This window comes from Bubalus kerabau, chromosome 20 (assembly GCF_029407905.1).
Source record: "Bubalus kerabau isolate K-KA32 ecotype Philippines breed swamp buffalo chromosome 20, PCC_UOA_SB_1v2, whole genome shotgun sequence".
In the NCBI taxonomy this organism is placed as follows: domain Eukaryota; kingdom Metazoa; phylum Chordata; class Mammalia; order Artiodactyla; family Bovidae; genus Bubalus; species Bubalus kerabau.
In genome coordinates, this window is record NC_073643.1 from 12384386 (window position 1) to 12404153 (window position 19768).

The window sequence follows — 19768 nt, forward strand, 5'->3', positions numbered from 1 at the left end:
TGCCTTCTCGTTAGAACTCTCCACCTGAACAGCCACAGGGTTTAATTCAGCTGGCACTTTCTCTCCTTGGCCTCCACTTCCTCAACTATTACTAAAAGCAAAATGAGTGGGTTGGCCTACCATGGTGGTTTTTATTCTTTTCGGCAGCTCGTAGTCACTTTTATTCTCACAATCCGGTGCCCATTATAAGAGATCATCAAGATAGGCCATTTTTAAAATTCTTTTTATTTTATATTGGAGTAGAGGTGATAAACCATGTTATGTTAGTTTCAGCTGTACAGCAAAGTGATTCTGTTACACATGTGTCTATTCTTTTTCAACTTCTTTTTTCCATTTAGGTTGTTGTGTAATAATACAGTTCTCTGTGATTTACAACAGGTCCTTATTGGTTATCTATTTCAAAGATAGCAATTTTTTTTTAATTTAAAAAATTAAAAATGAAAAAGGATTGCTATTTATCTCTTGGCTGCATGAAGAATACAAGAAATCCAGCCTTCATTGTGAGTTGTGAGCTGCACGTGGTAAAGTCTTTGAGGACATCTGTTTCCACCATGCGGGGAACTGGGGATGAGTGTGGTGACCTTGCAGTTGGGGGGCTTCTTCACTGTGCACCGGCAGAGGTCACGGCCAGATGCAGAGATACTGCAGGGCTTTGCTGCAGGAATAAGGTGTCGCCTGGGCACTCAGTGCACGTGGTGTCACAGCTAGATGCCGCACAGTCAGCTCTGCACACGGCGCACGGCACCAGGGAGGGTCAGGCTGCAAGGGTTAGCATGTGCTTGTGTACCTTCTGGACAAAGCTGACCTGTCTGCCTGGCTCCTTCGGTTGACAGCCACTGCCCTGGAAGTCTCAGATCTCTCCGGCTCAGACTTGGCTTCGGCATTTGCCGGATAGTCAGCCTTTCATGTGTTTCATGAAGCTGTGGCTCGGAAGCCCCAGGGAGTGTTGATCCCTGGCTGACGATGCTCGGGGGTCCTCAAAAGGGGAGGGCCTTTGCAGTCACCACCAGCTGCTGAGGCTCATAGACGGAACCAACACGCAGTGGTTGCAGTAGTCTGTATCCACCAACAAGAATGTGTCAGGCTGTGGGAATCCCTGGGTGGTCCGGTGGTTAGGACTCTGTGCTTTCCCTGCTGAGGGTCCAGGTTCGGTCCCTGGTCAGGGAATTAAGATCCCACAAGGTACACGGCCAGGAAAAAGAAAAAAACAGTGTGTCAGATTGCTTCCTGTGATGAGGGCAAAGTGCACATTTGGAAATACTGTCACGTCCCGTCACCTTATCCCTTGCTAAAGCCCAGCATGGGAGTTTGCCAAGAGCAATGTGGCTTTGGGTTTTTAAGGAGGAATTAGAAATTACTGTCTGTCTTGATTCATGGCCATAGGAAAGGAAGGGAACACAGTTCAAAAAAACAAAGAGGATCCTTTCTCACCCCCACCTCCTTCTCCCCAAACCCTCCATGACCTGGCTTGGTAAGCTAAACTCCATGTTACATGACCGCTAGACAGACAGCACAGGTGTTCGTCTGTTCCAGCTGTCCCAACAAAGTACCGCAGGCTGGGCGGCTTACACAACAGAAATTATGTCTCGGTTCTGGAGGCTAGAAGTCTCAGATCAATCAAGCTGCTAGTGGTTTGGCTTCTTCTGAGGCCTCTCTTCTTGGCTGTGTACTCTCTTTCCTCTGTGTCAGCTCCTGGTGTCTCTTTGTATGTGTTAATCTCTCTTTTCTTTCCTATTTTTTTGGCCACGCCACGCGGCATGCAGGATCTTAGTTCCCCGACCAGGGATCAGACCCGTGCCCACTGCAGTGGAAGCTCAGAGTCTTCAGCACTAGATTGCCAGGGAAGTTCCTATAAGGATGCCCTTCTTATGCTTAGTCACTTGTGTGGTTTCCATGTCACACTTCAGTTTGTGACCCTGTGGACCGTAGCCTTTATTTTCTTGGGCTGCAGCTTGACTGCAGCCATGAAATTAAAAGATGCTTCCTCCTTGGAAGAAAAACTATGACCAATCTAGACAGCGTATTCAAAAGCAGAGACATTACTTTGCTGACAAAGGTCCATCTAGTCAAAGCTATGGTTTTTCCAGTAGTCATGGATGGATGTGAGAGTTGGACCATAAAGAAAGCTGAGTGCCAAAGAATTGATGCTTCTGAACTGTGGTGTTGGAGAAGACTCTTGAGAGTCCCTTGGACTGCAAGGAGATCAAACCAGGCAATACTAAAGGGAATCAGTCCTCAATATCCATTGGAAGGACTGAAGCTGAAACTCCAATGCTTTGGCCACCTGATGCGAAGAACTGACTCATTGGAAAAGACCCTGATGCTGGGAAAGATTGAAGGCAGGAGGAGAAGGGGACAACAGAGGATGAGATTGTTGGATGGTATCACCGACTGGATGGACATGAGTTTGAGCAACTTCAGGAGTTGGTGATGGACAGGGAAGCCTGGTGTGCTGCAGTCCATGGGGTTGCAAAGAGTCAGACATGACAAAGTGACTGAACTGAGCTGATTGGACCGTAGCATGCCAGGCTCCTCTGTCCATGAGATTCTCCAGGCAAGAATACTGGAGTGGGTTGCCATGTGCTTCTCCAGGGGATCTTTCTGACCCAGGGATGGAACCTGTACCTCTTACGTCTCCTGCATTGCAGGCAGATTCTTTACCACTGTGCCACCTGGGAATCCCGCCCTTTTTCTTTTAAGGATGCCCATCAGATTGGATCAGGGCCCACCCACATGACCTTTTACCTTAACCACCTCTTTAAAGACTCTGTCTCCAAATATAGTCAAACTCCAAGCAACAAAGTTTAGGGCTTCAACGCTTGAAATTTGTCACGACAAAATCGAGCCCTTAACAACAGGTTTCAGTGAAGGAATCTGCAGAGAGGCAAACCCACGTTTCTCTTTCCTTTTAGACCTTGATGACAGCATGTTTGTTAAGACCTCGACCCCTGGGGAGTGGATTGCACAAGGAGATTACTACGCTAAACACCAGTGCTGGAAGGTAAGCGGTGAGTCTGCGTGTCCCGGGGCCTCATCAGGCCTCACCAGCCGGTCTCTCATCACTGCATTTGTCACCGGGACAGGGGGGTCACAGGTCATGTTTCTGGTGCTGCTCTCGCTTCTGTAACATCAGGTCACCCACCGTGCAGAAAGCTCCCTGTCCTTCTCTCCCCCTGTACAGTCAGGACAGCTTTTCATTTTGACCAAGTGCCAGCAGGTGATTATAGGAAGAGGGAGGGTCCCTGTCTTTGCCTGCTGAGGATTCCTTCTATCGGGAGGGACGGGGAACAGGCTGCACTCCCCAGGGGAGAAGCTGTAGAGTACGCCATACAGTGCTCCATAAGGGGGATGGGAAGGGTGCAAGCCTGTGGCCACCCCTGCCGTCAGGCGTGAGGGAAGAGAAGGCAGGTTGCACTGTTATGTGTTTGGCTGTGTCAGGATAGGATTTCCATAAACCTGCAGCTGCAGAAGTTGACTGAGCCCCAAACTGTATTCTCTGCCCATCCTTCTTGTAATTGGCAAGGAACATTAAGCACCTGGCTGTTGTTATAAAACCAAGATTTTTTTTTTTCAGATAGGGGATATGGAGGGACTATGTGAGCAGTGGGTAGTGGGTATGAAATAGGAAAACTATATTCACTCTTTCCCTTCCTCCCTGCAGAACACAGCTGGTGTTATACATGTTGCCCATGGATTTCCAATTCTTTATCCCTTTGAAAATACCTTCTGAATGTTTGCCTCTAAAATCCTTCGAGGGGAGCAGCACGGATGAGACTGTTATAAAAAGCCTCCTGCTCACCTGAGTTTATTTTGGCTCTGCACAAGGGCTTTGGGACTCAGGAGGCATACTGATTATGGCTGCATGTCAGCAAGTGTCCCAGAACCACCGTACAAATGGAAACCCCTTGCGATTCATTTACTGATCATATTCCTGTTGAGCAGTGAGCCCTGCATTGTGTTTAGGTCAGGGGGATGTGACGGTAGGCATGACAGATGTACAGAAGAGGGCATGGTGCTGGCTGTCCCCTGTGTCATAGATGAATGACCAGCTGCCTTCAGAACCACCTGTCCTGCATGGAGAAGCCAGGGAAGGCTGCTTTGAGGGGAGCCTTGAGCTGGGACCTGTAGGATACATGAAGTTAACCAGGCGGAGGAGGGATGGAAGAGCATTTCGATCAGAGGGAAGAATGTGTGCAAAGGCCCTGTAGCAGAAAGGAGCATAGCACGGGTCAGGAATGAGAGGAGGCCCACAGGACTGGGGAGTCTGGGGCAGAGAGTCTGGGGGAGGGTAGGGGGAGAGGTGATGTCCTTTCCAGGACATCAGTAAGTTCCACTTAATCCTTCCCTCACCCACCCTGAGACCTAATCTCTACATGCTGGGCAGAATGTGACCTTCTGCCTTGGAGACATAGTGTCAGCAGCTTTCTGCCGGCGGGACACAGGCCAACTCCCCTGGGACAGAGATCTGCCACTTTCCGTTTGCTCCACCCAGGTCTGCATGTGACAAAGCTCTGGTCAGTCATTTTCTGGGATGTGTGTTGGGACACCAGCTCTGTCCCCACTTCTACCCCTGCTCCTCCCACCCTGCCCACTAGCCCTGGTTGTTACCGACCAGAGGGGACCTGTGTTGAACCCAGAAAAGCCGCTGGGTGACCTTGGGCCAGTTTGTTCATGCCCTTGACCTGAGGATGCTATCAAATACAGTGAGAAGGATGAAACGTCTCCTGCGTGGCTGTTGAAGATTAGATGAGAGTGTTGTTATGGTGACCTGTAAAAACATGTCTGAAGTGCCTTTTCCATGGCTTCTGGGTGTTTCCAAAAAGAAGCTTTGAGTCTGAAGTGTTAACCGCGAATTCTGTTGGGCTTTATCCTCTGTGGCTGTTTTCTTCAACATGTCAGCATCTTCCTGCCCCTCCTCTTGAATTCGGCTGCAGTGAGACCCAGGACTTTGTGCCAACATGGAACAACACACGCTTTAACTCTTATTCCTGTGTCCTCTCCATGACCTTGCTGGGAATAGAAACCTTTGGTCTATTCCAGGTTGCTGCCAAATGTTACCAAAAGGGAGGGGCACTTGAGAAGGAGAAGCTGGCTCTGGCCCACAACACTGCCCTGAACATGAAATCCAAGAAAGTCAGCCTCAAGTAAGAGTCCTGGGGGGAAGGGAGGACTTCTCTGGCGGTCCAGTGGTTAAGACTCTGCCTTCCAATGCAGGTTGTACAGGTCTGATCCCACATGCCCTGAAGCCAAAAGCCAAAATATAAAACAGAAGCAATACTGTAACAAATTCAATAAAGACTTTAACAATGGTCCCTACATGTTCATTAACAGGTGAATAGCTAAAGAAGCTGTGGTACATATATACTGGATACTACTCAGCCATAAAAAGCAATACATTTGAGTCAGTTCTAATGAGGTGGATGAAAAGTGAAAGTCACTCAGTCATGTCCAACTCATTGCAACCCCATGGGTATACAGTTCATGGGATTCTCCAGGCCAGAATACTGGAGTAGGTAGCCTTTCCCTTCTCCAGGGAATCTTCCCAACCCAGAGATCGAACCCAGGTCTCCCGCATTACAGGCAGATTCTTTGTTGGCTGAGCCATAAGGGAAGCCCAAGAATACTGAGTGGGTAGCCTATCTCTTCTCCAGGGGATCTTCCCGACCCAGGAATCCAACAGGGGTCTCCTGCACTGCAGGCAGATTTTTTAACCAACTGAGCTATGAGGGAAGCCCTAATGAGGTGGATGAACCTAGAGCTTGTTATACAGAGTGAAGTAAGTCAGAAAGAGAAAAGCAAATACCATATATTAACACCTATATACAGAATCTAGAAAGATGGTCCTGATGAACCTATTTGCAGGGCAGGAATAGATACGCAGACATAGACAACAGACTTATGGACAAGGGCAGGGGGAGGAAGGAGAGGGTGAGATGGAGAGAGCAGCATGGAAACATATACACCGCCATATGTAAAACATAGCCAATGGAAATTTGCTGTATGACTCAGGGAACTCAAACTGGGGGTCTATAACCCAAAGTGATGGGGAAAGGTGGGACGTGGGAGAGAAGCGCAAGAGGGAGGAGACATATGCTCCTCTGTGGCTAATTCATGTTAATGAATTTACCAATATTATAAAGCAATTATCTTTCAATTAAAAATAAAATTTTAAAACAAAGAGTCTCGGTGTCATTTCAGGTTTGCTCTGATGGGAGCTGTCAGTTCAGTTTATTGGTGTCATAGCCCATGAAATTCTGTTTTGTTTCCCCCTCCCAGGGAAAAGCAGGTGGAGTATTTGGAGCTGGCTAAGACCTATTTGGAGTGCAAGGAGCCAAAGCTGTGCCTTAAGTGTCTGAGCTACGCCAAGGAGTTCCAGCTGTGTGCCCAGCTCTGCGAGCGGCTGGGAAAGGTATGCCCGGCCCGCAGCTGCTCCTGGGAGAACTGGGCTCCACTGGGCAAGTGGAGAGGGGGCCCCAGCCTCCCTCCTTCTGTATCAGGGAGGGCTCCTGTCCTCCCAAGAGAGAGAGGTTGGCCATGTTGACTCTGTGGGTGGCCCTTCTTTCTCCATTTGCTCAAAGATTAGATGGTTCCAAGGACTGTGTATGTGTGTGTTTGTGTGTCCATGTCTCTACAAGCGTTTGTGATCTGTTATTAACCACAGGGAGGCCACATGTTCACATAGGGAAAACGGGTTTCAAAGAGTCCTGCCTTCTCTTTCTCTGTGTTCAGTCTGGAGTCAGCCTGGGTGGACGATTTGGCTCATACATGGTGGTTTCTCTGTGTCCCACAGCCCTTACTCTAGGTCTGCAGGGACCAGTCTGGCAGAGTCCTGCCTTCTCTTTCTCTGTGTTCAGTCTGGAGTCAGCCTGGGTGGACGATCTGGCTCATACATGGTAGTTTCTCTGTGTCCCACAGCCCTTACTCTAGGTCTGCAGGGACCAGTCTGGCAGCTGCTAGCCACAAGTGGCTACCTAATGAAACATTTAAGTTAATTAAAGTGTAATAAAGTCAAAAATTCAGTTCCGAAGTCTCACAAGCCACATCTCATTGCATGCTGTGATGGAACATGTCCGTCATTCTAGAAGCGCCAGTGGAGAGACCTGGAGGTCCAGGACACAGGACTGTCAGCATGGTCAGCCATGCACAGCACAGACTGCTGTTGTCTGCAATGAGATGAACTCCCAGGGCGAGAGTAGGCACTTAGAGATTTTTATGGCCATTTGGCATTGCTCTGACATCTGAATGGTGATGATTTTCTTAGAGATTCATCTGTCCTCCTTGTTATTGAGATATAATTGATGTATATCATTATATTGGTTTTAATTGTACAAATGTAATGATTCGACACAAAGATACATTACACAGTGATCATGGCTGTAAGTTTAGTTAATGTCCGTCACCACACATAGTGACAGTCTGTTTTTCTTACGATGAGAAAACCTAAGATCACCTTCATTTGTATGTGGGAGCTGAAAAATAAATGAACAAATATAACGAAACAGGAACAGAATTGCAGATGTGGAGAACAAACCAGTGGTTACCAGAGAGGAGCGGGAAAATAGGTGAAGAGGATTAAGAGGCACAGACTACCAGGTATAAAATAAGTAAGTTACAAGATATAATGTACAGCACAGGGAATTTAGCCAATTCTTTATAGTAGCTCTGTATGGTATGTAATCTGTAAAAATATCAAATTCAGGTATTTACACCTGAAGCTAATATAATATTATAAATAAACTATATTACAATAAAAAAAATTTTTTTAAGATCTACTCTGTCATCAACTTTCAAATATACAGTACAATATTATTAACTAGTCAAATCCTGTACATGAAGCAGTTCATTTAAAATTAAGAAATTTTTTATTGATGTATAGCTGAAGTGCAGTAATATTAACAGTGCACAGTGTAGTGATTCACAATTTTTAAAGGTTATACTTTATTTATAGTCATTATAAAGTACTAGCTCTATTCCCCATATTGTACAAAATATCCTGTGGCTTGTTTTATACCTAATACTTTATACCTCTTAACACTCTATTAACACTCTCTTCTCTCTTGCCCCTCCCCCCAGACTGGTAACCACTCTTTTGTTCACCAGATCCATAAGTCTTCTTTTATGTTTTATTCACTGGTTTGTTGTATTTTTTAGATTTCTATGTAAGTGATATCATACAGTATTTTTCTGACTTTTTTTTCACTTACCATAATGTCCTCAAGTCCATCCATGTTTCTGCCAGTGGCAGAATTTCTTTCTTTTTTATGGTTGAATAGTATTCCATTGTGTGTATGGACCATATCTTTGTTCAGCCATCTGTGGATGGACACTTTGGTCGTTCCCATGTCTTGGCTACTGTGAATAATATGAAGCAGTTCATTGTACTGTACCTCTTGTGGCGGGTTGGACGTGCAGCCGTCTGGTCCTTACCACGGGTGCTGTGTTTCTGCCTGCACTGAGCATTATTGACCCTCCAGTAGGGAGCGGAGTGTCCGCGTCTGTATGTGAACTGCAGGAACTCCTGAACCAAGGCTTTGGGCGGGGTGGGGATGGTACCTACTGGGAAGTTTGAAGTGTGGCCCCCACTCAGTGTCAGAAAAGGTAAGACCCTCCCCCTCCCACGGCTGCCTGCCTCGCCCCATGTGTACTATGGGGTGTGACTCGTTAGGATGTGGGAGAAGGGGGGTGGAATGGGGATTTCAGTGTGGGTAGGAAGTTTGGATAGTAAGATTCCAGGAACTAGATGGTTTCCAAACTCTCCATCTTCCTTTGTCTCCCAGCCTCCAATCTCCAAGGCACCCCCTTGGGCCCTAAGCAGTGACAGCTGCAAGGGTCAGACCTGAACCTGCTGCTTTTCCCTGTTGCCTGGCAGCGGCCCTGCTGGCTGAGCCAGATACCCCGTCCTTGTCTGCTCATCTTGCCTCCCCAAGGCTGCCGAGCTCCGCCTCTGAAAATGAGATGGGGTCCAGGAGGGCAGATGTCCAGCCTGTGTCCCTTTCTACGACCCCAGTCCCTTCAAGATGTGGAGGCCGCCCTGTTCCTGGAAGCACACCTGCCAGCCTTCCTCACGTCCCCAGGGTTGACCACTGGGGCCACCTCCTTCTGCCTTCTCTCCCTAGCACATTCCAGCATCTCTGAGCCCCATCCGGGGAAGAGTCTGGTCCCTTTCTTTGCACAAGCCCCTCCCTGGAAGGATGTTTGTTCAACCCTCAGCCAGCATCAGACCTCTTGTGGTCATCCAGCAAACTAGCCAGCACGATACAAATGGACCATCTTTTGCAAAATCCCTAGGCCAAACAGCCTCTCTGTTCCCTGCCCTCAAACATGTGCTGATCCTGGGGAGAGGGTGTGTGAGGAGGGCCATGGGAGCAGGAGGTTTCCTTTTAGGGATTCTTCTGCTTTGCCTGCTTGCTGCATCTCTAAAGAGCAATGCGGTTTCCCTGGAAACTGCTCAGGGCCCTTGCTCTGGGTGGTGGAGCCCAGAGACCCACTTGGGGGCCTGCTTAAAACAGTCAGCCCTCCTCTCTCTTGATCCAGTTGGGTGCACGCTTGCACCTAAGGGGGCCTGTGTTCACCCCAGGGGTTTCCTTCTGAGTAGTCAGCCTTGTTGAGGAGAGGAAAAGGTGGCTAGAGGTTATGAATATGGAGATTATGAAGATGGGTCTGGGAATTCCCTGGTCTGTGAGATCTCTGGATGTAGCAAAAATGCACACCTGAATCTTGTTCATATTTTGGCATTTTATGTCACTTCTCTTTTTAAATAAAACCCAGCTGAGGTTTATTAGAGGGCCTAGCATATTGCATTTTTTGGTCCCATTTTTATTCTGTTTTTTCTTTGGAACTCAGATGCAGCCAGTCAAGTTAGGAAATGAAATATTCAACAAATAAGTAGACCCCCTGCTCCCACCTGGGGGTGTGCCTGGTGCTGTGGGTGCTTGGCGCCCAGCAGGCAGCAGAACAGGGGCCTCTGCCTTTGTAGATCCCTTTCTAGCGTGGGAGGGAGATGACAGCCAGTAGTACAGAAGATGTCTGCAGGGATGAGGGCTGGCAGAGGGGACAGAGGATGTCAAGTGTCGGTTGGTTTTTTTTTTTAATAATTTTTTTAAAAATGTGGACTGCTTTTAAAATCTTTATTGAATTTGTTACAACATCGTTTCTGTTTTATGTTCGGGTTTTTTGGCTTCGAGGCATGTGGGGTCTTAGCTCCCCAACCAGGGATAGAACCCGCCCCCCGCCCCACCACTTGCATTGGAAGGCGAAGTCTTAACCATTGGACCCCCAGAGAAGTCTCATGGTGTTGCTGTTTGAGATGGAGGCAGGGTCAGGGAGCTGACTTTTGCACAGAGATCACGATAGCTGGAGGGCGTCGCAGACAAAAGCCCCCAAGGTGGGAGAGTGTGATCGAGTTTGAAAAACAGCAAGGAAGCCAGTTTGACCAGAGCAGAGGGAGTGGGGTCAAAATGGTAAAATGAGCCACAGAGGATGACTAGAACAAATCAGGTAGGATCCCGTGGTTCATGGTGTGCTGAGTCGTGTCCGAGGACTGTAGCCCTTGAGGCTTCTCTGTGCATGGAATTTCCCAGGCAAGGATACTGGAGTGGGTTGCCACTTCCTACACCAGGGGGACCTCTCCAACCCAGGGATCAAGCTGTGTCTCTTTCGTGTCCTGCATTGGCACCACATGGGAATCCCCAGTCCATGGTATGAATGCTTGCTAAGTCACTTCAGTCGTGTCAGTCGTGTCTGACTCCGTGCGACCCTATGGACTGTAGCCCACCGGGCTTCTCTGTTCATGGGATCCTCCAGGCAAGAATACTGGAGTAGATTGCAGGTCCATGATAGGGGCTGGATTTGTTCGGGCATGAGGGGAGCCAGTGAAAGTACTGATTGGAGGAATGATGTGAAACAACTGATTGGGATAAGAGCTCAGTAGGCAGTGAGAGTAGAAGCAGAAAGACCAGCTAGGAGGGTCGAGTAGTGGCTTAGGCTCAAATGTTGCGGCTTGGATTGCCGCCACGGTGGTGCAGGTGCTGAGAAGTCCTGTCCAGTCCAAGAAGTGTTGGGAGAGCCGAGTCAGTGGGATTCAAGTTTCCCCCACTTCAAATTGCCAGTTCACAACCTTTGTCTGGTTTTCCTGAACGTCTTTTTCTTAGTTTGCAGGAATCCATCTTATGTTCTAGACCTGCCTACTCTTGTATAGTAACCAGCAGCCACATGTGGCTTTTTGTATTAAAATTAACTAAGTGAAACTTAAAAATCCAGCCCCTTGTTTGCACTGTCCTCACATTCCCGTGCCCACTGTTCACACGTATCTGTGCGCTTAGTCACTCCGTCGTGTCTGACTCTTTGCGACCCCATGGACTGGAGCCTCCTCTGTCCGTGGAATTCTCCAGGCAAGAATACTGGAGTGAGTAACCTTCTCCAGCGGATCTTCCCAACCCAGGAATCGAACCCAGGTCTCCCGCATTGCAGGCGGATTCTTTACCGTCTGAGCCACCAGGGAAGCCTCCACATGTGTCTCGTGGATACAGAATTGGACAGATAGGATAAACCAATATAGAACATTTCCACCTTCACAAAAGGCTCCCTGTAACAGTGCTGGTCTAGATATAATGCTTCCATTCTCTCTTAACTGCGTTTCACACGCCCTTAGCTGAACAGTTTAGATGTACAGTTGACCTTAAACAGTGTCGGTGTGGCTCTGACCCTCCACACAGCTGAAAATCCACGTGTAATTTACACTTGTCCCTCCGTATCTGAGGTTCCTCTGTGTCCTCAGTTCCGCAGCAGGAATTCAACCAACTGCAGACCATGTAGCACTGTAGTATTTATTACTGAAAAAAGAATCTGTGTATAAGTGGACCCATGCAGGTCAAATCTGTGTTGTCAACTGTAATCAGATCCATCAATATCTCCCCCGAAGTTTGTGTGGTTTGAGTTTTGTTGAAGACTTTCTTGACCTCAAAGTCAGAGATATTCTCATACGTTCTCCTCCAGTGTAGCTTTCCTGGTGGCTGAGACAGTTAAGAATCTGACTGCAATGCAGGAGACTTGGGTTCGATCCCTGGGTCAGGAAGATCCCCTGGAGGAGGAACCAGCAACCCACTCCAGTATTCTTGCCTAGAGAATTCCATGGACAGAGAGCCTGGAGGGCTACAGTCTATGGGATAATAAAGAGTTAGATAGGACTTAAATGGCAACCCACTCCAGTGTTCTTGCCTGGAGAATCCCAGGGACGGGGGAGCCTGGTGGGCTGTCGTCTATGGGGTCGCACAGAGTCGGAGACAATTGAAGTGACTTAGTAGTAGTAGTAGCGACTGACACACACACACACACACACACACACTCCTCCAATAGCTTTCTCGCTTAGACCTTTAACCACCCGGGGCTTCTATTTGTGTATGGTGTGAGGTTGGAATTTCACTTTATTTTTCTTCATGAAAAGAATTAGTTTTCCTAAATTACCTAGGTTTTAGTGTTTTTCACTGGATTCTAACAGATTCCAGACATATAAACATCCTCTTTATTATTCATGGTTTTGGTTTACTTTTAAGATGAAAAATTGTTATAAATATACTGAATAAAATTTTACTCTGTCCTAGGTAAGAGATGCCGCCTATTTCTATAAGCGAAGTCAGTGTTACAAAGATGCTTCCCGATGCTTTGAGCAGATTCAGGAATTTGATCTAGCCCTCAAAATGTACTGCCAAGAGGAGCTGTTTGAAGAAGCTGCTATGGCAGTGGAAAAGTAGGTGGTTTTATTCTCGTCCTTCCTTTTCCCCATCCCCAAGCCCTACCTTTCCGTTGCTCCTTGGGGAGGTGTTATCTTGCTCTTCTTTTTGTTTTTATCCCTGACCATGAGGTTTGTGGGATCTTACTTCCCCGACCAGGGATCAAACCTGTGCCCCCTGTATTGGAAGCACCAAGTCGTAACCACTGGTCCACCAGGGAAGTCCCTATTTTGCTCTTCTAAAGTGGCTTGACCAGTCACCCTCCTTACACTTGAGTAGTGGCCTTGGTGCTGAGTCAAGAGTTTCTTGAACACAGTGTCATGAGGAGAAGGGGCAGAAGAAGATGAAGGATGTATTATTGCAAGTATGTATATCACATGCCCAGCAATTTCCTGGTTGATGGTTCTGACCTCTCCACCTTTACCAGCTGAGTTGACAGTTTCACTGACGTGGACAGATAGAGGTCAGAGCACTAGTGGGCAGTCAGGGTTGTGGGCACTGATACATGTGTATATGATATGTATGCCCACATGCCCGAAGTTGTAGGACACACACGTTTCATACATGACCTAGAGGAGCCTCCTTGAGCCTTCAGCCTAACTGATGTTCCAAAGATGAAGTGGAGACAGATGGGGTTAACAGTTGATAAGGACTCTAGAAACATCAGACCTCCTGATGCCTCCTGGTAGGAGGTCTTCCAGGTGGAAGGAGATAGCTAGAATTGCAGAGGCTGCTCTTCTGCATTTCTGCTCAGCAGCTCCTGGAAAAGTAAGCTGTGACTTGGTTCTGTATTTTCTTTGCTTTCTACCAAATTATACATGTGACAAAATGAACGGGATTGACCAGGTGTTCAAGTTTTATATTTTTAAGTTAGCATTTATTAAAGTATATCATATATTTTTTAAAAGCGCATAATTTTCACAAGGTAAATACACTTGTATAAAGAAAAGAAAGAAAGAAAGTGAAGTCACTCAGTCATGTCTGACTCTTTGCAACCCCATGGACTGTAGCCTACCACGCTCCTCTGTCTATGGGATTTTCCAGGCAAGAGTACTGAAGTGGGTTGCCGTTTCCTTCTCCAGGGGGTCATCCCGATCCAGGGATTGAAGCCGGGTCTCCCGCGTTGTAAGCAGATGTTTTACGGTCTGAGCCACCAGGGAAGTCCACACTTATATAACCAACACCTAGATAAAGAAATTGAGTTTTATGTTTAGAAATGAAACAGTACGTCTCTAGTGTCACAGTTAGTAAATGAACATATTTCTTTATCCAGGTCTTTGATGCTATTATGCATAAGATACACACAGCATGTGTATATTAGTCAGCTCAGGCTGCCATAATGAAATGCCATAGATTGGGTGGCTTAAAGAACAGAAATTTATTTTCTCATAGTTTTGGAGGCTAGAAGTTCACGATCCGGGCTCCAGTCAATTGGATTACTGGTGGAGCTCTCTTCCTTCCCTATCTGGTGTCAGTTCTTATAAGGACACTAATCCTATTAGATCAGGACTCCACCCTTATAACCTCAATTAACCCTAATTACTCCCTTAGAGGCCTCATCTCCAAATACAGTCCCACTAGGGGTTGGGATTTCTACATATGAATTGTAGGGTCACAAACCATCAGTCTGTAGCAGGGTGCCAGCTGTGGCATTGATTGTGTACCCAGTTGTCAGGGTGCTATGTACTCTGAGAAATTGACCAGGACAGTTCCCTTGTGATGCCATATGATGAACGCAATTGAGAGGGTTTTGGGGGTTTTTTTGTACTTTCAATTATTTTAATCTTCTGTTCTCACTTTGTCAGGATAGCATTGAATGTTTCCCCAGAAACATTTTTTGGGGTCTCATTATTTTGTTTATCAGCTTTCCTGAGATATTCAACCAACTCGTTATTGATATGTTGAGTTGAGATCTAAGTGTCGTCAGTACTAATTGGAGCCTAGCACTTGATTTGTCTGAGAGTCTTTTGAATGCTCTACATACTGGATGTAGAATTCAATTGCTAGCTGGCCTGACTTAACATGTAATTAGAACATTTTAGATTTGAAAACCAAATACCTGGTTAGTTCCTTAAACGTGCTATAAATACCCTCTATTCTATCAGCCAAAGCTTATGAGAGGAGCTCATCCTCAGTCACACTCGTTCAGAGAGGTCCTGTTATAAGAGGGGATCTGATGTTTGTAAGATGACCCCAGGGCAGCAGGAGGTTCCTGGGCATCTCTGGTTGTGAGGAAATACGTTTTGTCCCCTGCAAGAGTTCAAAAGTAGGCATGTTTCACTGGATTGGCCCAGTGCCTTAAAAATTGGTATGTGGGATATACTCACTTGGATCAACAGTGTCAAAGGGAACTTGACTTCAAGGCTTCATTCATCTCACACTAAATCAATCACACGCATTCTTGGTAAAAAGAGGTAATAAGAGGAAGACTGATGTAATGGCTGGTGTGTCTGCAGCCCCCATCGCCACACTTTCTCCTTTATCAGGTATCAGCCTCCATAGGCTATATACCCAAAATGATTAGCAAGCTCTTATGCAAATTTAAGGGATTTTTTTTTCCCCCAAGAATAATTTTGACTATGCATACTTTATGCCCTGCAGGTTGACTTCTAACGTAAATGTCACTTGCCTAGGATGCAACTCCATTATATTCTTTTTTGCAAATTTTTTTTTAATATTTATTCTTTTTCAGTTTTGTTTGGGTTTATTTCTTTTTTCTTTTTTAACTATTTTTTTCTTTCTGTGCAACTCCACTATATTTCATTAAACATACTAGTGCTGGGTTCCTTTGGGGAATAAAGAATTAATTTTATAGCATAAAATGAAGTCTTGATACACCTGCTGCTAACTTCAGGTCCAGTTTGGCAGGTCCTGTCTACAAGTGCCATTTTATATAAGTTGCTCTGTTCTGCATTTTATATATTTTATATGGGGTGATGCTTAGTTGACATCGGTGTTGTCTATCTTTGCAGGTATGAAGAAATGCTAAGGGCCAAGGCCCTTCCTGTCTCCAAGCTCACCTATTCTGCCAGCCAGTTTTACTTGGAAGCTGCAGCCAAGTACCTGAGCATGAATAAAATGAAGGAGATGATGGGTGTGCTCTCGAAGCTCGACATTGAAGACCAGCTGGTGTTCCTGAGGTCTCGGAAGCGGCTGACAGAGGCCGCCGACCTGCTCAACAGGGAAGGTCGGAGGGAAGAGGCTGCGCTGCTGATGAAGCAGCACGGCTGCCTCTTGGAGGCTGCCAGGCTCACTGCGGACAAGGACTTCCAGGCCTCGTGTCTGCTAGCGGCCGCCCGTCTCAACGTGGCCAGGGATTCCGATGTTGACCTTACCAAGGCCATCCTCAGAGAAGCCCTGGACCTCTGCCATCAGACCAACCAGGTGTCTGGCATCGCCCAGGCCCACTTCCTGCAGGGGGTGATCATGAGAGATTTCCTGAAGCTCAAGGATGCTTTCCTAAAGTTTGACACCCTCAACCACTCGGCAGGGGCAGTGGAGGCACTCTACGAAGCCACCAGCCACTGTGAGGTCCAGCCCGAGGATGTCCTAGCTCTGGCTCCGGGGGGCCTCGGGGTCCTCCTCGATCTGGTCAGGGCCCTCAGAAAGGTGACCACCAACGCTGAGAAGGAGATGGTCAAGTCTTGCTTCGAGTTTTTTGGAATCTCGCAGGTGGATGCCAAGTACTGTCAGATAGCTCAGAACGACCCTGGACCCATATTACGCATCATTTCTGACCTGGATTTGAACTTGAAAGAGAAGAAAACAAAAGACCATTTCTTGATAATGATGGATCAGGTGAAATTAGCCCTAAACAAACACCTTCTAAGCAGGCTATGTCAGATCACAGAGAGCCTGCTTGCAAAGACCTACCCGGGTGTCTGCATGAAGTTTCTTGTGGGCTTAAAATGCGAGGATGGACACTGTGAAGACTTCCACAGGCCTTTGCGGCGTCATGAGGCCAAGTGTTTGGTCCAGTCAAAAATACACCTGGTGGCCATCAAGGGGTTACTGTTGGAAGCCAAAAGAGTATTCTCTAAAGTCTTAGCTGAAGGACTTGAGGAGATTGATTACATTTTGTCTCTGGACAAGCATGGCCTTTGCAAATCTTTGCTGAATGTCGTCTTCCCTAAGCATTTCCACCAGCGGGTGTTGTCAGAAAACCCCATGGCATGCAAAGAAGTCCTCAAGCCACATTACAAATCCTTCCCATCCTACAGGTCTGCCCTGAAAGAATACATCCACGTCCTGTTTCAAAACGAACGGGCCCGAAGCCGCCGGGAGTCCACGGACCTGTGGCTGAGCGCCATGCAGGCTTTTCTTCTCTCTTCCAGCTACCCCGATGAGCTCGACAAGCTGCTGTACCAGGAGGAGGACCAGTACAACTGGGAACTCAAAGCCCTGCAGTCTGAACAAGAGAAAAGGGGCAGGGACAGAGGCAGCAGGATGAAAGGAGTAGAAGGGAAATTCGGCATGCTGGCGCCCAACAAGGATGACGAGAGTGCGGAGAAGCCCCACCTGTGCTTCATCCGACTGCTGCAGGACTCCATCCACCAGTTCTACGTGTGCAGGAACCCAGAAGACTACAAGAGGCGCTTTTTCCGTTTCATGAATGTCCTGGTCAAGAGGTGCAAAGAGCCGCTGATCCCCAGCATCGGGAACACAGTGGCCCTGCTGGAGTTCCAGTTCATCCACTGCGGGGCGGTCCTGGCCCGCCTCTCCAAGAATGCCGTCTTGTGCCTCCCGAAGAGCTACATCGCACTCTTGCATTACTGGGAGTTCCTGTTTAGCAAGAAGGACCGGGAGCCCGGGGACGTGTTCGCCATCATTCAGGAGTACAGACCCAAGGACCTGACCAGGGCCATTCAGGAGTTCCGGTTCCACCTGTCCTACCTCGTCAAGGTGCTCTGCGGCTGCGAGAACGCCAACTTCAACGTCCTGCTGGACGCTTTCAGCGACATCGACTACGTGGTTTCCGGGGAGGCCGAGCGGACCCTGGTGCTGTGCTTGGTGATGCTGGTGAACACCAAGGGTGTGCTGCAGCCATCCTGCAAGCCTCTCCTGTCCAGCCAGTTCCAGGAGCTTGAAGCCAGGCTGCAGCTGCTGAGCATGGAGTGCCCGGGCCAGGTCCCCGAGCGCCTGCTCAGAGTGGTGAAGCGAGTGAGGCTGGCAGTCAACGTGAAGTCCGTGGCGGAGGCGCTGCAGGACCTGCTCTTTGAGCGGGATGAAGAGTTCCTGATGGACTGCCACTGGCAGTGGGACAGTGGGCACACCAAAGGGACCGCTGTGCGGGGTCTCTACCACGAGGAGGTCAGGCTGAACCGCCTGTTCTCCATGGATCCTGTGGGCTACTTGGCTGAACCCGAATATGAGGTCGGCCAGGACGAGCCAGAGGAGCTGGCCTTGGAGGGGGACCACCTCCTAGACGCTGTCCTCTCGCAGAAGCTGTGGAGGGCTTCCATCCGCCGGAAGATGCGGAGGGTATGCCTGGTGGTGTCTTTGTGCATCAGATGGAGGAGAGGAAGGGCGGGAGGCCAGGCCGAGCACTTCAGGGAGGAGGGCAGGGAGCCCGCGGCTGGGAATTTCAAAAAGGCTGACGTGGACCGGACCCAGTGCGACCTGTGCGGGGTCAAGTTCGCCCGCGGGCCCGAGAACTATTTCACCCCAGATCAGGCATTTGAGGGTGCGGCTCCCGAGGCTGTAGCCCCTTCTGGGACGGAGCTGGAAGATGAGCAAGGTTGGGAGAGGAGCAGTGAGTCCTACGAGCAGCACATCCGCCTGGAAAGCCACCAGAGTCAGCAAGTGGCCTACCAGAGGTACTTGGAGTTTTTCCGCGAGAAGGTGGACCCGGCTATGGAGGAAGGCAAGCTGGTGGTGCAGGACATGGAGCAGAGCGCTTGGGGCCGCAAACACCTGGGCTCCAAAGAGCACAGCCATGTACTACAGAGGAAGGTCCAGGAGAACATCAAGAAGGTCTCCGACTTGGTGGAGGACCTCTACAGGCGGAAGGCCTGGGCTGATGGTAAGGGTCCTCGAAAGGCAGGCCCAGATGGTGGCGGAACCCGGGCTTTGAGGACTTGTGTCCAAGTCGAGCCCCTTTGTAGTGAGGTCTGATCTGGGGATGCTGGAATCTTGGCAGTAGCAGAGACACAAGTGAGGACCACGTGTTCTCCAGTCCCAGCAAAGCCCAATTCTTTGGATTCCCCCCTCCCCCAGTTAACCAGTGTGTCCTAATCTTAGGGCAGGATGGTTTCCCCTGGCATGACAGATAAGAAAAGGGTTTGCTAACCAATTCTATGGAGAAGATAGAAGGAGAATGCTTCCAGTCTTGAGAAAATTCTTTAAACCTTCCTTGGCTCATTCATTCAGGGATTTCTTGAGCACCTGCTATGGGCTGATCCCGATCTAGTGGCTCAGATGGTAAAGAATCAGCCTGCAATGCAGGAGACCTGGGTTTGATCCCTGGGTGGGGAAGATCCCCTAGAGAAGGGAATACCTACCCACTCCAGTATTCTTGCCTGGAGAATTCCATGGACAGAGGAGTCTGGAGGGCTGCAGTCCATAGTGTCGCAAAGAGTTGGAAATGACTGAGCAACTAACACTTTGACTTGATTAAGATCTAGCCTGCATACCTGGTCCTTCCCTTTTAGGAGCGTCCTCACACCATACCCAGTGTGAGCCTCTAAAAAGAATTCTTACGTGATCTGTGAATCAGATTTCCTCTGACATCCTTATTAGCTACATCTTAGCAACACTGAATAGAAATTATGTATGTTGTTGTTTAGTCACTAAGTTATGTCTGACTCTTTTACAACGCCATGGACTGTAGCCTGCAGGCTCCTCTGTCCATGGGGTTTCCCAGGCAAGGATACTGGAGTGGGTCCTCATTCCCTTCTCCAGGGGATCTTCCCAACACAGGGATCAAACCGCATCTCCTGCATTGGAAGGTGGATTCTTTACCACTGAGCCACGAGGGAAGAGGGAAGTTATGTATAAAATTAGTGAAATTGTATGTGTTTAAATCATTCTAAAATTCAGAC

At 48.1% G+C, this 19768-nt stretch overlaps 1 protein-coding gene across 3 annotated transcripts in view; it reads left to right on the forward strand.

The window, feature by feature from the left end:
- The window catches only part of TRANK1 (tetratricopeptide repeat and ankyrin repeat containing 1), a 97055-nt gene that overhangs the window by 74466 nt on the left and 2821 nt on the right, over positions 1–19768 (forward strand). For all 3 annotated transcript variants that reach the window (XM_055558724.1, XM_055558725.1, XM_055558726.1), the window contains 5 exons: positions 2913–3001; positions 5041–5144; positions 6277–6409; positions 12600–12745; positions 15701–18750. In XM_055558724.1, the coding sequence (XP_055414699.1) occupies positions 2913–3001; positions 5041–5144; positions 6277–6409; positions 12600–12745; positions 15701–18750 (3522 nt within the window). The remainder of the gene's footprint in view (positions 1–2912; positions 3002–5040; positions 5145–6276; positions 6410–12599; positions 12746–15700; positions 18751–19768) is intronic.